The 21,023-nt window shown below is 40.5% G+C and overlaps 1 protein-coding gene across 2 annotated transcripts in view; it reads left to right on the plus strand.

Moving 5' to 3' along the window:
- GRIN2D (glutamate ionotropic receptor NMDA type subunit 2D) overlaps positions 1–21,023 on the plus strand; it is a 1,662,686-nt gene that overhangs the window by 856,514 nt on the left and 785,149 nt on the right. For both annotated transcript variants that reach the window (XM_073602755.1, XM_073602756.1), the window contains exon 6: positions 13,021–13,135. In XM_073602755.1, the coding sequence (XP_073458856.1) occupies positions 13,021–13,135 (115 nt within the window). The remainder of the gene's footprint in view (positions 1–13,020; positions 13,136–21,023) is intronic.

Genomic DNA, 21,023 nt, shown 5'->3' on the forward strand with positions numbered 1-21,023 from the left:
GCTAGCTGCCATCATGGGGGATCAATGGACGTGTTTTGTGGGTGCAACCCCTTCCTCTCAGCTACTTTATTATTGAGGATGGGGTTGCACCCACAAAACGCGTACATTGATCTCCCGTGATGGCAGATAGCACATGTTGACACACTGTGTGCATCTTCAAAATTTGGCTTTTCTATAACATGTCACAAAAAAAAAACACAAATAAGTTAGGGATTTCTAGGGGTTTTAAATTCTCCCTACAACATCAATGATGTTCTTCATTTTGTTTTGAACATCATTGATGTTTTGCTAGATGTTTTCCAAGTCCCTATTACACGCCATGATCTCCCCGATCAGGATCTGGGCACTTTCACTGGTGAAATTACCTTCTTCCACAACATCATGATCACCTAAAAATATATAAAAAACAAAAACGCCATGTATTATAAATATGCCGGCATCCATCTCTTACCTGAGCCTGTGGTCGCAGACACTCACCTGTTGTGGTGACAATTTCCACCACGTCTCCCTCCTACTCCTCTGCTTGAGTTTGGGGGATTTCCACTTCTTCATGAGGTGGGGGATCTGTTGTCTCCTCTGATGAGTGGTGTCCTCCGAGTCTTTTCTCCCCTATGTAAAAAAAAAAAAAGTATACTTAGCACAGATATTTGAGGCCAGAGCTGATCTGGACCTCTGGTGCAGCAGAAGGAGGACTGACAGGAACACTGGAACTGCTGACTGAGCAGAGAAGTACTGTAGCTGGCAGGAACTCAGGAACAACAGGCAGCAGGAAGGTGTTCTGTAGTTCAACTGAAGCACTGGAACAACTGGTAGTGGGGAAATGAACCGGAACTCTGGCAGGAACACTGGAACCGCTGACTGAGCAGAGAAGTACTGTAGCTGGCAGGAACTCAGGAACAACAGGCAGCAGGAAGGTGTTCTGTAGTACAACTTGAAGCACTAACAAGGTCAGACAGGCCAGGTCAACACTGGCGGGCAGAGCAGGTACCAAACGGAAGCAGAAGAGTAGTCGGGGCACGGACCGGATCGGCAACAGACAGGCAGATAACAACCGTAGGATAAGGCAGGAGAATAGTCAGACAAGGGGACTGGCAGCAAGCAGGAGAGGTCAGGAACAAGCCGGGTAACAGGAATCAGGTAGACAGGTATACTAGATAGCTTAGGGTCACAGGAAACGCTGTAGACCGGACAGCAAGAAAGCATGCTCACAGGCTCCTTTAAATAAGTCCATTGGCGCCAAACACTGTCACCTCGTACGTCCACGCGTACCCGGGCACACCTGAGTACCGATCGTACGTGCCCGCTCACACCCCCACGTACCCGTGTACACTCGTTCATGCTAGCGAGCCTCCGTATGTGTTCGTTCATGCTAACACGCCCCCCGCACACGTCCACCGGCCCTGACAGTTGTGCTAACAGGACGTTTTTCATGACAGCTTGGAAGTGGGGTACAATTGTCTGTTTTGGCAGAGTTCCAAGATGAAGAAATATTTTTGTCCTTTGTCAAGCTTGAATACTTACTTGTTTTGTGCAAGCTTCACAGATGGAGACACCCCTATAGTATATACTGGAGCACCTGTGTGGGCCCCCTAATAAAAAGGGTGTTCTTGTGTCCCACACTAGTGCTCCAGCGTCCAGATGTGTAAACAGCTGCTGAGTGTCCTCTCCTTACACAGAATCTAGTTTGCATTTCACTCTAGTTACTAACCCATCTAGACAACAAAATTATTTAAGAGAAGTAGTAGGCCAGAAAAAATGTATTGAAATGCATTTGGACAAAACATGGTGTTTTATTGGCCGAACTAACAATGTTTCCTACGAACGAATAATGTATCCATGATCATGAAAGTTGCCATTTTAAACTGTACAACAGTAAAGAAAAGCACATGGAGCAGCAAGAATGTTCTAAAAATAACGAATAGGAACACAGCACAACTACTTTCTTTTTTGCAGCACTCTCCTGAGCCTTCTATACTGATCGTGCTCCCTTAATTTGAGGTCCGACCACCGCTTCCTCAGTTGATCCTTGGATCGACGTACCCCAAAATTTCTGTGCAGACTCTTCACAACTTTCGCCATGATCTTGGCTTTTCTGACATTGGGGTTGGGGTAAGGTCCATACTTCCTGCCCTCTTCAGTATGTCAACCATCTCCACCATCTCTACAAAGGACATATTTGAGGCCTTAAATCGTCTCCTCCGGGATCGTGATGTTTCTGGCTCCGGCCTTTCCTCCTCCTCGTTGCTGTAATTAGCACGCACCTGCTCTGTCTCCGCCATGTGCTCTTCCCCACTGCGCCGAACAAGAAGGGGCGGGAAATAGACTAGAAAGAACTTCAGGGGCGGGTGGAGTTTCACACATGCGCAGTGTATATAAAGCGTAACACGCGTGCGTCGTACGTACGATCTGTGAGCGGAGGAAGGAGTATAGGAAGCGCCGATCGTGATAACGAAGGTAACATTTAAACTTGGGCCTATACTGCTTAGAGATTGAGGCCTATATTGGGACAAGATTAGGAGACTTTAGCCTGACATTAGGGTTTGTCTTGTGTATTGCAGAGAAAATGGATGCCTTCAATGACCACAACTTCCTCCCCCTGTTTATAGATAAATACAGGGAGATGCCCTGTCTGTGACAGGTCAAACACCCGATCGTGATAACGAAGGTAACATTTAAACTTGGGCCTATACTGCTTAGAGATTGAGGCCTATATTGGGACAAGATTAGGAGACTTTAGCCTGACATTAGGGTTTGTCTTGTGTATTGCAGAGAAAATGGATGCCTTCAATGACCACAACTTCCTCCCCCTGTTTATAGATAAGTACAGGGAGATGCCCTGTCTGTGACAGGTCAAACACCCGCAATATAATCATAAACAAAAGAGGCAGGCAGCACTGGAGAAACTGCTGGAGTTGGTGAAGCCGGTGGTCCCCACAGCAACCATCCCCTATTTAAAAGCCAAAATTGGTGGCCTGAGGAGCACTTATATCAGGGAGTACAATAAGGTCAAGGATTTCCAGAGATCAGGAGCTGCAGCAGATGACGTTTATGTCCCCAGGCTGTGGTACTATGGGAGACTGTGATTTCTGTCAGACCAGACTGAAGTCAGGGAATCCCTCTCAACCCTTCCTTCCACTCTTCCTTCCACCCTATCTTCCACCCCAGCTGAGGCTTCTGATGTCCGACCTGGGACTTCCAGCCAGGAAGAAGTGGAGGAGACCAGCTTGAGCCAGGTAGCATTCTTCTACAGATTTCTGGGCAAAACATAAATAATATTTACTAGATGTTATTATTGATCACTAATTGCTGATTTAATAAAGTGTTTTACATATCAATAGACAGTAGTGGGCAAAAATAATTGGGGCAATAATGAAAAATGCTGGGCTCAGAATGATAGAATGTTATATTTGTTAAAATTCAATTTGCAACAGTCATGAGGTGAAAATTGTGTGTGATTGATGAAGAAAAAACTAAAACTATGTCCCTTTTTCATACACAGGAAGACCTAAGTGGCAGCCAGGAAAAGGCTGGGCCCAGTAGGAGCCTGACAGAATCGCAGGTTCCTCCCCTCCGCCTTCCAAACAAAAGACCCAGGAAGGGGAGTAATGTGGAGGATTCAGCACTCAGGCTGATTCAGGAGGCTTCTGCGTCCCTCAGAGCCACTCCCACTCGTGAAGAGGCCTTTGCCTCCATGGCTGCCACAAAACTGCAGGACACGCAGGAGGGCCAACGCCTCATGTGTGAGGAAATCATTTTTAAAACATTAAATAAGGGGTTGAGGGGTGAAATCACACCCAATACCCACCTGAGTGAGTTGCATCATCCTCCTCCTCCTCCTCCTGCCACAACTCCACCACCACAGACACAGCGTGGAAGGAAGAGTGGAAGGAAGTCAAGAAAGTGATGGCCTAGGTTCAGTCTGGTCTGACAAAAGATGCAGGCTCTTGTATGACCACAGCCTAGGGACATGTATGTCATCTGCTGCTGTTATTGATCTCTTGGACTTCTGGACCAGATTGTACTCCCTTACATATGGACTCCTCAGGCCACCAAATTTGCAGTAAAATAATTGATGTGTGCCCTGGGGGCCAAAGGTTTTGCCAATTTTTGCTGTCTCTCCAGCGTTGCCTCCCTCTTTTTTTGGTTAGGACCCCTTAATTCATTTTTGGTTTGTTTTATTATACTCGCCTATGTGTGTTTTCCTTCAAAAAGGACAGTTTGTTTGTGAGGAGGCAGGTACATTTCAAAAATACAATGTGAAATTAACAAGAGACACCAACACCAAACAACCTCCTTGAGATTAAATAATACAAGATAATAATGGTGTTGTGATAACTTGACACACAAAACACACCCAAAACTGTTCTGGAGTAGAATTAAAAAAAAAAAATAACACGGGATCAGGATTTAAAAAAAAAAATATATATATATATATTATCTAAAAACATCAAAAAATTTATTTTTTTTCGGTAGATGTGACAAATAAAAATATTATATTCATGAAATCACGATAAATAATTAAGAAAGAAGTTTGTGAGAACTCTGTGTGAATATGAGCAGCAAAACAACTTCATTCTTCTAGCATTATAAAGAAGAAGAGAGTGCGCTGCATTAAACTATTTAAAACATTGCAGCAGGACAAAAGTGCTATATCCATTACGAACGCTAATTTTGCCAGACCGAGCAGTTCCGTCCTGGAATTTATTCTGAGCATGCGTGGCACTTTGTGCGTCAGAATTGTCCACACACGGTCGAAATTGATGCGAACGGATTTTGTTGTCGGAAAATTTTATAGCCTGCTCTCAAACTTTGTATGTCAGAAATCCGATGGAAAAAGTCCGATGGAGCCCACACACGGTTGGGAATTTCCAATAACAAGCTCCGATCACACATTTTCCGTCGGAAAATCCGACCGTGTGTACAGGGCATTATGTGTAAGGTAAAGTCTACAGGCTTGGAAAGATCAGTGGTGATCAGAATGGTCTAAGGTTATCAGTGGTGTACCCCAAGGTTCAGTGTTGGGACCCTTACTTTTTAATATATTAATAAATGATAGAGTCTGAGATTAAAAATACTATTTCGGTGTTTGCAGATGACACTAAGCTTTGCAGTGGAATAACATCCTTACAGGATGTCTCCAATTTACAAGCCAATCTCAATGCACTGTTTAATTGGGCAACAACATGCAAATGAGGTTTAATGTTGATAAATGTAAAGTTATGCAAATGGAGGCTAAGAATATGCATGCATCATACATACTAGGGGGTGTACAATTGGGGAAATCAATGGTGGAGAAGGATCTGGGGGTTTTGGTAGATCATGAGCTTACTAAAAGCATGCAATACCAAGCTGCGGTTTCCAAAGTGAGTAAAGTCTTTCTTGTATTAAGAGAAGTATAAACTCCAGAGAGAGAGATATCATTTTGTCCCTGTAAAAATTATTAGTAAGACCTCATCTGGAATATGCAGTTCAGTTTTGGGCACCAGTTCACAAAAAGCATATTGTAGAACTGGAGAAAGTGCAGAGAAGGATAACCAAACTGATACGAGGCATGGAGGAGCTCAGCTATGAGGAAAGATTATAGGAGCAGAATTTATTCTCTCTTAAGAAGAGGAGATTAAGCCTACCAGGCCAATTGTGACATTTCTCTCCTACATGTGAAAATCATAATTTTTATGCTAGAAAAGTACATAGAACCCCCAAACATTATATATGTTTTTTTAGCAAAGACCCTAGAGAATACAATGGCGGTCATTGCAACTTTTTATCTCGCCTGGCATTTGCGCAGCAATTTTTCAAATGCTTTTTTTTGGAAAAAAAACAGGTTTGTGCTTTAAAAAAAAAAAAACAGTATAGTTAGCCCAATGTTTTTGCAAAATGTGAAAGATGAATTTACGCCGAGTAAATAGATACCTAACATGTCACTCTTCAAAATTGCACACGCTCGTGGAATGGTGCCAAACTTTGCTACTTAAAAGTCCCCTTAGGTGACGCTTTAAAAAGTTTAACTGGTTACATGTTTTGAGATACAAAGGAGTTCTAGGATCAAAATTATTGCTCTCACTCTAACATTCGCAGCGATACCTCACATGTGTGGTTTGAATACCGATTTCATATGTGGGCAGGACCTTCACTTCTGCATGCGAGCTCACGGGGACAGGGGCGCTTTAAAAAATCTTCTTTTTTTATTGTTAATTTTACTTTATTTATTTTAGCTTGACACTTTTTTTGCCAAAAAATTTTTTTTGATCACTTTTATTTCTATTACAAGGAATGAAAATAGGTAATAGGAATATGGCATGACAGGTGCTCTTTACAGTGAGATATGGGGTCAATAAGACCCCACATCTCACCTCTAGGCTGGGAAGCCTGAAATAAAAAAAAAAAAAACGATTACAGCTTCCCAGCCGAAGCAGCGCCCGGCGTCCGAACGATCATAGAGACTCCGGCGACCATCTGGTCTGCTGGAAATCTCTATTCTGAACATCCGGGGTCGGCGGATCTTGTGTCTGACTCACTGATCGTAGCGGCGAGTTGGTAGAAGCACCAGAGGGCAGTGGGAGGGGGGGGACAACCCCTCTCACCTCCCGTAAGAATGATCAATTGGTGGAACAGCCACTATGATCATTCTTATGGTGCACAGATTCGCCGGCTCTAAAAGACGATATCTGAATGATGCCTGTAGCTACAGGCATCATTCAGATATCCCCGCTCAAAGCCAAGGACGTCATTTGACGTGTGGCCGGCGGGAAGCGGTTAAGGGGGGATATGATCAATATGTATAAATACGTAAGTGATCCATATAGTGAGCTTGGTGTTGAGTTTTTCACTGTAAGGTCATCACAGAGAAAACAGGGGCACTCTTTACGTCTAAAGGAAACAAGATTTAATCTCCAAATATGGAAAGGTTTATTCATAGTAAGAGCTGTGAAAATGTGGAATAGACTCCCTCAAGAATAGGTTCTGGCCAGCTCAATAGCTTGCTTTAAAAAAAGGCCTGCATTCTTTGCTAAATGTACTTAATATAACTGGGTACTAACATTTATAGGTTAAGTTGATCCAGGGAATATCCAATTGCCTCTTGAGGGATCAAATTGGATCATGCTTTGCTGGGGTTTTTTTTGTCTTTCTCTTGATCAACTATGGGTATAGAATTGTGTATATGGGATTGTATTTTTTCTTTCTTCCCTTAGTTGAACCAGATGCACTTGTGTTAACTCTATAGGCTTGGACAATGGAGAGGTTCACTTGACCATAAAAGTTGACTGCCAGCACAATTTTTACCTGGAATGCCCAAAACAAAAAAGTAACCCACATGGCACTCCAGCATTAAAACAGATTCTAATACATTTTTTCCTGCCTTCACCAGCTCCCTCCTCACAGGAATTACATCTCTCCTACACTGTGTACATGTTTTTTAAAACGATGCCTTTAAATACCTTATCCTCGATCTCTTATGCCGGTCACATGACCTCCACCCGCTTTCTTCCCTCATCTAAGGGCTACAGCGGGAGGGGCTGAGCGGCCAGCACAGTGGTCATGTGACCTCTTCGGCTGATGTCAGAGGGGATCTTGGCCTCCTCTTGCTGTAGGCCGTAGATTGGAGAAATAGTGCGGCCGGAGGTCACGCGGCTGGCCAAAAGAGATCGAAGATCAGGTATTTACAGGCATCATTTTAAAAAAACAGTTACATGGTGTAGGAGAGATTAATAGAGCAGAGGAGCTGGCTGTAATTGTTCTTTACTTTTACAACCACTTTAACTCTAAACTGATGACCTGCAGGGGTTTTAAAGTGTTGCCTATGGAAAATATAGTGTACCGATTGTGTTGTGGTCACATAAAATTTTAAAGCCTGACATATTGGATATCATTTCACTCAGCACAACCTCATATTTTTACATTTTATTAAAAAATTGGGTAATATATTCCATTTGCGTACTGTAAAACGGAATATATTGTGTTTCTACTGAAACTTTGCACTTGCTAAATGACTGTGCAAATATCATGTGATATAAAAAAATTGCAACTAACTTTTTTTCATTCTACATTGTGTCTGCTTACAGAAAATATATGTTTTGGGGTTTTAAATAATCCTCAGGCCTAAAATGATTATTTGAACATATGTGCGAAAAAAGAGTGAAAGAGTGAAGAGTTAAAGTCAGAGTATGAATGTGACATTGAGGCAGCCATCATTTTCAGAAAGAGAGCCTATGTATTTCTTTACATGAAGACAAAGCAATCTGATTCTAGCCATATGTAAAACACTTACAGTATAGGTGTCAATTGAGCTACACAATATGCTATATCTATGCTTTAGCAAATACAAGATGAGAATAGAAAATTCTTATTTTCCAGAAACACGATTAACTTCAGCTTTCAGGGACAAAATGGCTTACTCAACAAACCTTTTATGAACTGACATCCTGTAGTAATGGAAATCCTATTGTTAACTAGCAGTGCAACAAAGTTCAATTCCTAACAGACATGTACAGAATCTCTGTAATGCTCTCAAAACAAAGTCCATTATTTCTCTAAAATATCCATACATTCCAGAATAGTACCATTTTTTACCAACCTTTCATGACTCACAAAACCTTTTTCTATTTCCATGAATATGCTAAATCCTACCTTCACTATAATAAAAGATGTTTAATGTAAGATTTTCCATTTTACAGAATATTGTATTTCCTAGATACTAGGTTTATGGATATTAATGCAGAAGATTTCTTTTGATAAATGGGGATGATCTACTATCATTAAGGGCCCATTCACATGGCTGCAGTGCATTAACGTATGTCATTTTACATGCTAATGTACATTGCAATAAAACAGTCTATGCAGACATGTTCCATCACAGCCTGCATACAGCCTTTCTCTAATGCCACGTACACATGAGCGGAATTTCTAACAGAAAGAAACCGATGGGAGCTTTTCATCGTATATTCCGACCGTGTGTATGCCCCATCGGTCTTTTTCTGTCGAAAATTCAGGCGGACTTAGATAGAGAACATGTTCTATATTTTTCCAACGGAACAAATTACTATTGGAAAAACCGCTAGTCTGTATGCTGTTCCAACGCACCAAAAACGACGCATGCTCTGAAGCAAGTACGAGACGGAAGCTATTGGCTACTGGCTATTGAACTTCCGTTTTCTAGTCCCGTCATATTTGTTGTACGTCACCGCGTTTTAGACGGTCAGAATTTGGTGTGACCGTGTGTATGCAACCCAGCTTGAGCGGAATTCCATCGGAACTCTGTCGTAAAAACCTTCAGAGTTTATTCCGATGGCAAAACCGGTCGTGTGTACAGGGCATTAGGCTGCTTTCACACTGCTCCATTGAAAAGATGCACCAAAAACACATGCATTTTTGATGCATTTCTGGTGCATTTTTTGGTTGCTTGACTCCCAGCAAGCACCCATAAAACATGGATATGACTAAAAAAAACACACCAAATATGCAACCACGGCATTTTTGACACATTTTTGATATGTTTTCCATCCATTTCAATGGGGAGGTGCTTTTTGGTGCATTTTTTGTAACATGCACCAAAAATGCAGCAAGCAGCAACAGAAAAGCGGCTGACCAATGTGAAAAGTTCCATAGTATTTAAAGGGTTGCATTTTTCATGCATTTTCTTCTGCTTTTTTAACTGAAAAACTACTCAAAAACTGATAAGTGTGAAAGGGCCCTAATGTATACCTGATCATTCCAGGGAAACACAAATTATGCCCCAGGTCGGGAAAAAGATGTACCCAATGCTTAACCCCTTATCTATATACACACACATGTACCTCTTTTCACTGAACACCACACTTGGTTGTGCATATAGACACCCAATCAAGTATGTACAGTATCTAGTGGTTGTTAAAAGACCTTGTTTTTCCTTTATAGTAACCTAATCCTGTAACTTTATAGTGTTTTCTTGATCCAGCTATAAACTCAAAAACTACCAAAAAATATATACATTTTCATACCCATTTCTAAAGCTGGCCAAGGGAGTCATTTGCTGCCCCCACGCATGTTCCATGCTTCACCAAACCTTTCCCAATCAGAATATTTCCAATGAATTATATTGTACATCTGAAACTAAGCGTACCTCTAGGATATATTTAAAAAAGATGTATGGGCTTTGCAAAAAAAAAATGCCAACATTATACTCACCTAGGTGGATGCAGCATCTGTCCCCCTCAGGGTCTGCAGTGAGAACTAAGTGATCAATGATTGCGATCACTCAGTTATCCCTCTCCACTCTGAGCAGAAAGCCGGGACTGTCAGTCTCTGGCTCTCTACTATGCCCCTCCAGGGCTCACTGGATCACTGGGCTGTGGAGGAGGCGCTGAGAGGTTGTACCAGGTGCTGGTCTAAGCTTCTCGGTGGATTCCGACCATATGGTCAGGATCTTTTTAGAGCCTGGACCAGCTCTGATGTCAGTCAACTCCGCATTTTGGAGTGCGAACTGCACGCCTGTGATCCATAGGGGAAGTACAGCCAAAAAACATTTGGCTATACTTCCCCTTAAAATATCAACTAATGCTCCTTCTTCTTTATATCAACAATGTTATAGGGATAAGCAAATCTGTCTGGGTTAGGTTTATGGACAGCTTTGCTAATCTTTCTTGAAGTTCAAAGTTTGCAAACTTTCTGGTAAACCCAATTAAAGTCTGAGGGAAAGGAGGATCTTGCTATTGATTTCTGGCCATTTGTAGAGCTATTGTCAAAGAGCATAGGCAGCTGGGCACTGCCATGGGGGGGCAAGTGCCAATGCCACAATTAAAATCATTTCAAAAACAGTATCTCTGCCTACACAGCATTTTCGCTTCTCCCTAATGGATCCAACACACACTGACAATGTGTCTGTTGTGAGCCCACCCTTTTAGAAAGGGAACTGGGTTATATATTCCTTTCAGATATTTGCTGTGCACTGCATTATAGGAGTTCCTTTTTTCCTGGTGAACATCCGGTAAAAGCTTTCAGCAAGAAGTTTGCAATTTGCAAAATTCTTGAAAACCCATTTTGTGAATCCATGATTGTGGCAAACCCAGACCTCATCCCCACATTTCTTTTAAAATTAGATGACAATTGGGTTATCTATGGTGTACCCACAACTTTAAGAGAAGAAAGTTGCGAAAAGTGTCTATAGCCAGGTTGGAATCTAACAGGTCATAGACTGGTAAGTAGAGGTATGGCTAGAGAGGTTCCACTACATACTGCACCTCATCCCAAAATAATGGTAGATAAATAGGGGAATGGAAGAGGGATTATAGCGGTGCCAAAGAAAGAAATAGAAGAAAGATGTTGACAGATAAAATTACAAAATACTTTATTAACAAGTTTTAGCGCATACAAAAAAGTTAATTAAAATCGTAGGTGCAGTTTCCACATCAGTTTGTACAGAATCAATGCTATGGAGTAGGCCTGATGAAGAGGGCCTTCAAAACAAAAGCTCAATTCCTACATGTTTCGCCAAGACATTGGCTTCTTCAGGGAATGATGTGAGCCTGTTGCAACAATAAGGATCTATACACAGGAACAAAAAAAGCCAAATTTTAAAAAGGTAGAACGGTAGCAAGTATACGATGGGGGTAATAATAAGAAAGGGGGCTTACCTAGGAAGCTTCCTTTCTTATTATTACCCCCATCGTATACTTGCTACCTTTCTACCTTTTTCCAATGGTTAAACAGCATCTGCCTTCAATCTATTATTATTATATTTCCCTAGATAAACATCTACAATTTCCATTCTGACTCTGAATATATCTTTCCAACGCTTCCCAGGCGCTCCCCTTGATAACAAACCTGTTTTTAAATTGTACGTTTTTGCAGCCATCATGCCCTATTTATTTGATGTGGTGTACATTACCCCACCCATTCGGCAATGTGTATATAAAAAAACTTTTTCCTTCTATATATTCTTTAGTTTTTTCTTTTTTGATAAACTATCTCTAACAAACATTATGTTTGATTGCCAGGTCTTTTGTATGCCCCATGCAGTCATAGATACGGTGCAGCCTGATCTGCCTTCCGCTGGGGTGCTCCTTGCCGGGCCTTGCCCCGGGTGTCTGGTTTTCAGGTATGTTCTAGGGTGCGAGGGTTTCACATGGCCACCCCCCTTTGGGACACAACCCAGCCACGTATCCCAATCTCTATGTAATGCTTTCCCAATATTGTATTCCATGATTGTCCAGTTTCTTATTTGGCTTTTTTTGTTCCTGTGTATAGATCCTTATTATTGCAACAGGCTCACATCATTCCCTGAAGAAGCCAATGTCTTGGCGAAACATGTAGGAATTAAGCTTTTGTTTTGAAGGCCCTCTTCATCAGGCCTACTCCATAGCATTGATTCTGTACAAACTGATGTGGAAACTGCACCTACGATTTTAATTAACTTGTGTCTTTTTTGTATGCGCTAAAACTTGTTAATAAAGTATTTTGTAATTTTATCTGTCAACATCTTTCTTCTATTTCTTTCTTTGGCACCGCTATAATCCCTCCTCCATTCCCCTATTTATCTACAGGTCATAGACTGGTGCCTCTTCATTCCTGAGAGAAACTTCAGCACCAGATGTGCATAACAAACATCCATTTAAAAAAGATATTTTCTATGGCCAGATTGTGACCATTTTTAGGGTCTGTGGCCAGCTGGAGACTTAAACTGGTTAAGCAATCCCAGAGAGAATGCAAGCATTTGATAGTTTTTACTAAAATATTACTTCAGTATACTTTCAAACATGTCCTTAGCATACCACATTTGCTGTTCTTTTGCAGTATAGGAATTAAAAAAAAAACTGCTTTAACTTCTTCAACTTCTAAAAATGTATTTAACTTATGTGTTCTCTATGATTTAGACAAGGTATGAGATATGGACAGCTTAATGACCAGTGTCAGTCAGGAACACATATTACTATTTTTTCAAACTTTTGGCAGATTAGCCAATCAACCATGAGGACCCTAGAGCGGAATACTAAATGCAGTTCCTTGCTGCTGTCATTTACTGAGACTGGAATGCTATCTTAACAGATATTTCATGAACATCTCCTGGGGAGGAAAGGACTTCTCATTTAATGAAGATGGGTACCTCATCAATCCTGCACTGGTGGTGATTGCTCTCAACAAGGAGAGGAACTGGGAGGTGGTGAGTGCCTGTGATTTTTACTCTGCTCAACATCATCTTAGAAGCAAGGCATTTGATTTTATTTGCTCTCAAATCATCATAACAGATCATCATGCACTTTTGTTTTATTAATTACATGTTTCTGCATGGTCTCTATAATCAACTAGCACAAGTCAGCAACTGTCTACTACTTCAACCAATAGTTATATTCTAAAGATTCCAGTTTCAACTTCAGTTTAAAATAACTGTAAAAAGTTGCTTGTGTCCAGTACAAAAATGTATGTCCCGGATATGATTATATATTATAACTCGGTGTGTGTGCAAACTCATATAGGTTGATTTACTAAAGGCATATAGGCTATTCAATTTGCAAGGGAAGTTATGTTTTGCAATGAAATTTTATCCAGAGCTTAGAGATAATGGTGATATTTCACTTTGCAAAGAATACCAAATTATTAGCAAGGAACCTCATTCGCTAAGCTCTGGGGGAAAATCCTCATGCAAATTGCAACTTCCCTTGCAAAGTGGAACCCCCCTTTCAAAGTGAAAAGTCTATTTGTCTTTGGTTAAACAACATCATATAGTCGGATTCCACCTTTTTTTTTGTTCCTTTGTAATAATAACATTTTGAACACAAATTGTTTGAGATACACCCACAGCAATTACATGTCACATGATGTCACAGCCTCTAGACCACATTGTCAAAGCTATTGTGTTAGAAAATTTGTTATGTCTCTGGCACACATAGACAGAACTTTTAAAAGAGATTAGAAGGTTTCACAATTCAGGAATGGAATTTCACAGAATGGTGAGCTCTAAATGCTCACTATTGAAAAGTAATCATACATTGATATTTTAAAATGTATACTATGTATAATGGTAGAATAACTAACTTCCAGATGCATATATTGCTTATGCACAACACCCCATAAAAGTGGTAGCAAACTTTCTACACTTGCAGAGGTAGTAAACTTTGGTAGCAAACTTGCTTAAAAACCAGCCGCTGACAAGATATGTGCTTGTAATCACACTGGAAAAAATACTATTAAAGGTTCAGTTTATTTCTACTTTCTACAATGTTGTCACATTGATTTCAATCTCAAGCCCTGATGAAGGAGCGGTTTTGGACCCCTGAAATGCATTGGCTATGCTTCCATTTGTCCATCTGACCTTTATTGGAATAAAATCATACCTGAACCTTTTAGCAGTGGTATTGTGTTTCCATTTACATATTTGTTACATTACACTACAAGCCAAAGAGACCATGGAGATCGTCTGGGGTGTAGAAGACGTCTGTCAGATTACCTACATCAGCATCAATACCTTAAGATACTAATACCAATACCATAACCTTATGGGTCCAGGGATATTTTTCCACTTTTCCTTCACTGCAAGTTCTACCACTACTTGTAAACAGCATGCTACATGAGAGTCTAAGGTCAAGGGCATTTCAGTAACAAACTGCGCATGTGGTGACTGTGCAAGTGCTCTCTGCCTAATTATGGCAGGTTGTTTGAGAGATATTTAAAGGCTGTTATTGCTGACCACTTTGCTAAAATGCTTGGCACTCTCTGACCTTTATATTTTCTAAGTTCTTGACTTGGAACATGTATGCAGCTAGTCAAAGAAAAGTCAGAACTACTGGACTGCAAACTTCTATCAGGCTAGCGACACAGAAAATAGTAAAGCCTTTGGAACAGCATGATGTCTAGGCAACTATCAAATTCAACTATCATATTCAAAAAGATTTGCCAGGTACAGGGTTCCTTAAAATCTGAGCTCCTATTGTCAAATTGTGAAAATAAATATAGAGCTGTCCATGATGGCCAGTGCTGCCCTACAGCAACAAGACTGTAGCTTGGAGAATAAAAGGGAGGCATTGCTGGGCTGCAGAGTGGCAGTCAGATAAATTATTTTCTCAGACACTTTTATATAAATGAGCTACAGTATAAATAAGATTTTAAGTGCCACACCACTGCTCAATAATTTATTTCAGTTTTATACAGTATAGGTCAGATGAACAATCAAAAGAGTAGCTAATGTGTTTTGGGTATCCAAAAATGCTCCCTTTATAAAAGCCTAGGGAAGCATAGAGAATAGTCAATATCATTGGAATATCCCTTCTTCAGGGTCAATGTTTAGAGCAATAAACCAATAGTATTAAAAGTATATATAGAATAACATTTATTAGCTAACTTTATCTAGTATACAGTAGGCGGGATGTGGAGTTTAAGATTATAGTAAGAAAATAATCTCAAAGCATCCTCTAAATTAAAATCTAACTATGTGTATTTATTAAATGTTATTCTATGTATACTTTTAACGATAGTGGTTTATAGTTCTTAACATTGACACTGAGGAGGGGGATTTTTAATTGATATGAACCTTTCTACATGTTTTCGTATGCCCTGATGAAATCCTTTTGCTTGTTCATCTGGCCTTTACTGGATCAAAATTGTATCTGCACTGTCGAGCAGTGTGGTGCCTTAAATCCTGTATATACTGTAGTACATTACAAACCAAGGAAACCGTGGAGATTCCCTGGGTGTAGAAGTTGCCTTTCTGGTAACCATCCTATGCATTTCAGGAGTCAGAAAACACTCTTCCTTCATCCGGGCTTCAATTAAAATAAGAAACGTGAATGGACTCAAAATAGGGCTCCTTTATCATTTGGTCTGGTGCTCCTTATATGGTTGCATGTTTTTTATAGTAACCTGCCAGGTGCCCACTGAAGGGTAACCCTGTCTGTTGTGAGCAGCCCAACCTGAGCTAGTGAGCTCTCTGAATGTTTTTTCCTCTCACTACTTTGTATGAACTCACATAAAAGTCCCTGCACTTCTTGAATGTTTTTTTTCTCCTGTTAACCAGATCACCTACACCAACATCATTACAATACTGTTGGATAGCCATGTCACCTCTAGGTCCAGTGCTATCTTTTATACTTTCTTAAGTACTTTCATAAATGAGGAGTGTGACCACAGGATATAACAGCACATGTTAACAAACAATATTTGACTTATATTACAAAATATAAATCTTATTACAAATGCATTTTGACAAACCATAAGATGTCTACCTCCTTCAACTCACTAGGAATTATAGCAATGTACCTTGCAACTATCTATGCAGAATTATCACCTGTTAAACATTTTATGAAAAATCTTTGTGTAATAGAAAGCTCATCCAGCTTCTATGTCTGTGTACTCCTAATCCTTACTTAAACAGGTGATCAAAGCTGATAGCTGATACTCAAAACAGCAAGGATTGAGCCAAGAAAATCCATCCTTAGATGGAAGGGTTTTACCTTATTTACGTAGAAAAACCAGTCTATTTACTGAAAGTCTTAAAGTTTATTTAAAGCCCAAACTTTTTTTTTTTTCATTTTATATAGAAAAGGACAGCGTAGGACAGTGGTTCTCAACCTCAGTTCTCAAGTACCCCCAATGGGCCATTTTTGCAGGTTTTCCTTTATCTTGCACAGATGCTTTAAATCGGAGTCAATGGCTTGGTATTTTGGACAGCTGTTTTATCTAAGAGAAATTCACAAAACATGGCCTGTTGGGGGTACTTGAGGACTGAGGTTGAGAACCACTGGTGTAGGACATAGGAGTAGGATTTCTCTTCACTTTATTTTTTGCAGACACAACAACAAAGTTTGAGAAATCCCATCACTGGAACAAATGTTACCAGTGGAAAATTTGCCTAATAATCCTGTTTGGGTGACAAGTCTTAATTTACAATTTTTCCTCTCTTTCGGTCTTAATGCCATGTGGTCCCCGGGACAAATAATTTCACTTATGGGGACAGACAGAAATATGTACCAGACAGAAGTTTAAATATTCCCCACTCTATCCACTTTAGACACTGTACACTTTAAGCAAAACTTTTTTCAAGAAACTCAGCAAAATGTAATTAGGTCAGCACCCACTCCACACATACCAATGCATAAGTTCTTTGGATGTCCAAAAGGCATCTTTCACCCGTGTAAATTATGCAAGTTCAAATGTTTTCAATGACGGCTTATCAATACCAGCCACGTTAAATGAGTATGGTTGTAATTGACTCATAAAATTGATTTGTAGACTTTCTGCAGCACACTTTCAGATATATATCTATAAAAAGTACTAGGCTTCTGAGTGTTTTTATTATTCATTGCTGCTTTTATGTTTTTGAACATAAAAGAAAAAGTCTTATATTATATTATGCTCTTACAGACCACATCTGTATTAGGGACAGAGAACTTCTGGGCAAACAGTTTTATTAACAATGAAGTTTAATACCATATACTAAATGAGATAGGAGTCTGTGTCATTACCATCATTTAGCAGAAGACAGTGTGCCTTTCACACTTCTAAGCTGAGCAAAGGTTAATGAGACTAATTATTAGTCATAATTTCATATGCCTTTTCTGTACAAAATTAAAATGCTACTATAGTGTTATTGTTAGCACTTGTAAAGAACAAACATGTCCACAGTAGACACAGTGTTACTTGTGTGTCAATTTATTTTGAATAATATCCTCAAATGTTATGCTATAATATAAAACACATAGGAGTCAATGTACCAAGCAGTATGAGTTAATTTAACTCAAAAACACCAAAATGTTTAACTTAAATATATACATACTATATACAGTATCTCACAAAAGTGAATACACCTCTCACATTTTTGTAAATATTTTATTATATCTTTTCATGTGACAACACTGAAGAAATGACACTTTGCTACAATATAAAGTAGTGAGTGTACAGCTTGTATAACAGTGTAAATTTGTTTTCCCCTCAAAATAACTCAACACACAGCCATTAATGTCTAAACCACTGGCAACAAAAGTGAGTACACCCCTAAAACAAATGAAAAAATTATCAAATTGGGCCCAAAGTGTCAATATTTTGTGTAGCCACTATTATTTTCCAGCACTGCCTTAACCCTCTTGGGCATGGAATTCACCAGAGCTTCACAGGTTGCCACTGGAGTTCTCTTCCACTCCTCCATGACGACATCACAGAGCTGATGGATGTTAGAGACCTTGCGCTCCTCCACCTTCCGTTTGAGGATGCCCACAGATGCTCAATAGGGTTTAGGTCTGGAGACATGCTTGGCCAGTCCATCACCTTTATCCTCAACTTCTTTAGCAAGGCAGTGGACACCTTGGAGGTGTGTTTGGGGTCATTATCGTCTTAGAATACTGCCCTGCGGCCCAGTCTCCGAAGGGAGGGGATCATGCTCTGCTTCAGTATGTCACAGTACATATTGGCTCCCCAATGCCGAAAGCACTCATGCAGCCCCAGACCATGACACTCCCACCACCGTGCTTGACTGTAGACAAGACACACTCATCCTTGTACTCCTCACCTGGTTGCCGCCACACATGTTTGACACCATCTTAGCCAAATAAGTTTATCTTGGTCTCATCAGACCACAGGACATGGTTCCAGTAAATCATGTCCTTAGTCTGCTTGTCTTCAGCAAACTGTTTGTGGGCTTTCTTGTGCATCATCTTTAGAAGAGGCTTCCTTCTAGGACGACAGCCATGCAGACCAATTTGATGCAGTGTGCGGTGTATGGTCTGGGCATTGACCCACTCCTTCAACCTCTGCACTGACACACTCCTTCAACTTCTGCAGAAATGCTGGCAGAACTCATATGTCTATTTCCCAAAGACAACCTCTGGATATGACACTGAACATGTGCACACCGACATTTTTGGTCAACCACGGCGAGCCCTGCTCTGAGTGGAACCTGTCCTGTTAAACCTCTGTATGGTCTTGGCCACCGTGCTGCAACTCAGTTTCAGGGTCTTGGCAATCTTATAGTCTAGCCAATCTTTATGTAGAGCAACCAATCTTTTTTTCAGATCCTCAGAGAGTTCTTTGCCATGAGGTGTCATGTGGAACTTGCATTGACCAGTATAAGAGAGTGAAAGCGATAACACCAAATTTAACACACCTGCTCCTCATTCACACCTGAGACCTTGTAACACTAATGAGTCACATGACACCGGGAGGGAAAATGGCTAATTGGGCCCAATTTGGACATTTTCACTTAGGGCTGTACTCAATTTTGTTGCCAGGGGTTTAGACATTAATGGGTGTGTGAGGGGACAGCAAATTTACACTGTTATACAAGCTGTACTCACTACTTTACACTATAGCAAAGTGTAATTTCTTCAGTGTTGGGACATGAAAAGATATAGTAAAATATTTACAAAAATGTCAGGTTTGTACTTTTGTGAGATACTGTATGTGTGGATTTTCTCCCCTGGAATAGCTTTTTAGCCACTTCAAGCCTGTATTTTATTGTATTAATTAGTTCTCCTCTTCAAATGGTTCCCCTTTCACAGAGCAGGGCTGTAAGCCTGCACTGTCAATGTCAGTTAGAGGTAGACTGTATTATAAGGAGTTCGGGTCTGTATAGTCATATTAATGAACTGAATTATAAATACAAAATATTTTAAACATGATTAAAGTTGTTGTAAACTTCTAAAACAAATAAAAAAAGAACAAAGCTGTTCCTTCTAGTGTGTGTGTTTGCCTTTATCCAAAGCACCCCGTGTGATTTCTGAGGGGGCGTGTCCTTTCCCTCCACTCAGGTCTCAGATTACACTCAGCTCCCTGCTCTGTGCTGTGCAGTGTATGACATCCAATCCCTACCACCTGCCTTCTAGAGCTGAGAAATAACCTTTGATCTGTGTGTTTGGTATGGATCTGGAGAAGAGCAGGCTGCAGATAAACAGGTATAATGTATAAAGGAGGATTTGTTTAATCTCTGTGTATTACCTGAGACTAGTCATTTCAGTGGGTATATATAAGTGGTTGTTTACAACCACTGTAAATGAATTCAGTTTATACTGTATATATACAGTATATACAGTGGGGAGAACAAGTATTTGATACACTGCCAATTTTGCAGGTTTTCCTACTTACAAAGCATGTAGAGGTCTGTAATTTTTATCATAGGTACTCTTCAACCATGAGAGGCCGAATCTAAAAAAAATCCAGAAAATCACATTGTATGATTTTTAAGTAATTAATTTGCATTTTATTGCATGACAAGTATTTGATACATCAGAAAAGCCGAACTTAATATTTGGTACAGAAACCTTTGTTTGCAATTACAGAGATCATATGTTTCCTGTATTTAGTTCTTGACCAGGCTTGCACACACTGCAGCAGGGATTTTGGCCCACTCCTCCATACAGACCTTCTCCAGATCCTTCAGGTTTCGGGGCTGTCGCTGGGCAATACGGACTTTCAGCTCCCTCCAAAGATTTTCTATTGGGTTCAGGTCTGGAGACTGGCTAGGCCACTCCAGGACCTTGAGATGCTTCTTACGGAGCCACTCCTTTGTTGCCCTGGCTGTGTGTTTCAGGTCGTTATCATGCTGGAAGACCCAGCCACGACTCCTCTTCAATGCTCTTACTGAGGGAAGGAGGTTATTGACCAAGATCTCACGATACATGGCTCCATCCATCCTCCCCTCAATACGGTGCAGTTGTTCTGTCCCCTTTGCAGAAAAGTAGCCCCAAAGAATGATGTTTCCACCTCCATGCTTCACGGTTGGGATGGTGTTCTTGGGGTTGTACTCATCCTTCTTCCTCCAAACACAGTGAGTGGAGTTTAGACCAAAAAGCTATATTTTTGTCTCATCAGACCACATGACCTTCTCCCATTCCTCCTCTGAATCATCCAGATGATCATTGGCAAACTTCAGACAGGCCTTGACATGCGATGGCTTGAGCAGGGGGACCTTGCGTGTGCTGCATGATTTTAATCCATGACGGCGCAATGTGTTGCTAATGGTTTTCTTTGAGACTGTGGTCCCAACTCTCTTCAGGTCATTGACCAGGTCCTGCCGTGTAGTTCTGGGCTGATCCCTCACCTTCCTCATAATCACTGATGCCCCATGA

Source organism: Aquarana catesbeiana, linkage group LG10, assembly GCF_042186555.1.
Source record: "Aquarana catesbeiana isolate 2022-GZ linkage group LG10, ASM4218655v1, whole genome shotgun sequence".
Taxonomy (NCBI): domain Eukaryota; kingdom Metazoa; phylum Chordata; class Amphibia; order Anura; family Ranidae; genus Aquarana; species Aquarana catesbeiana.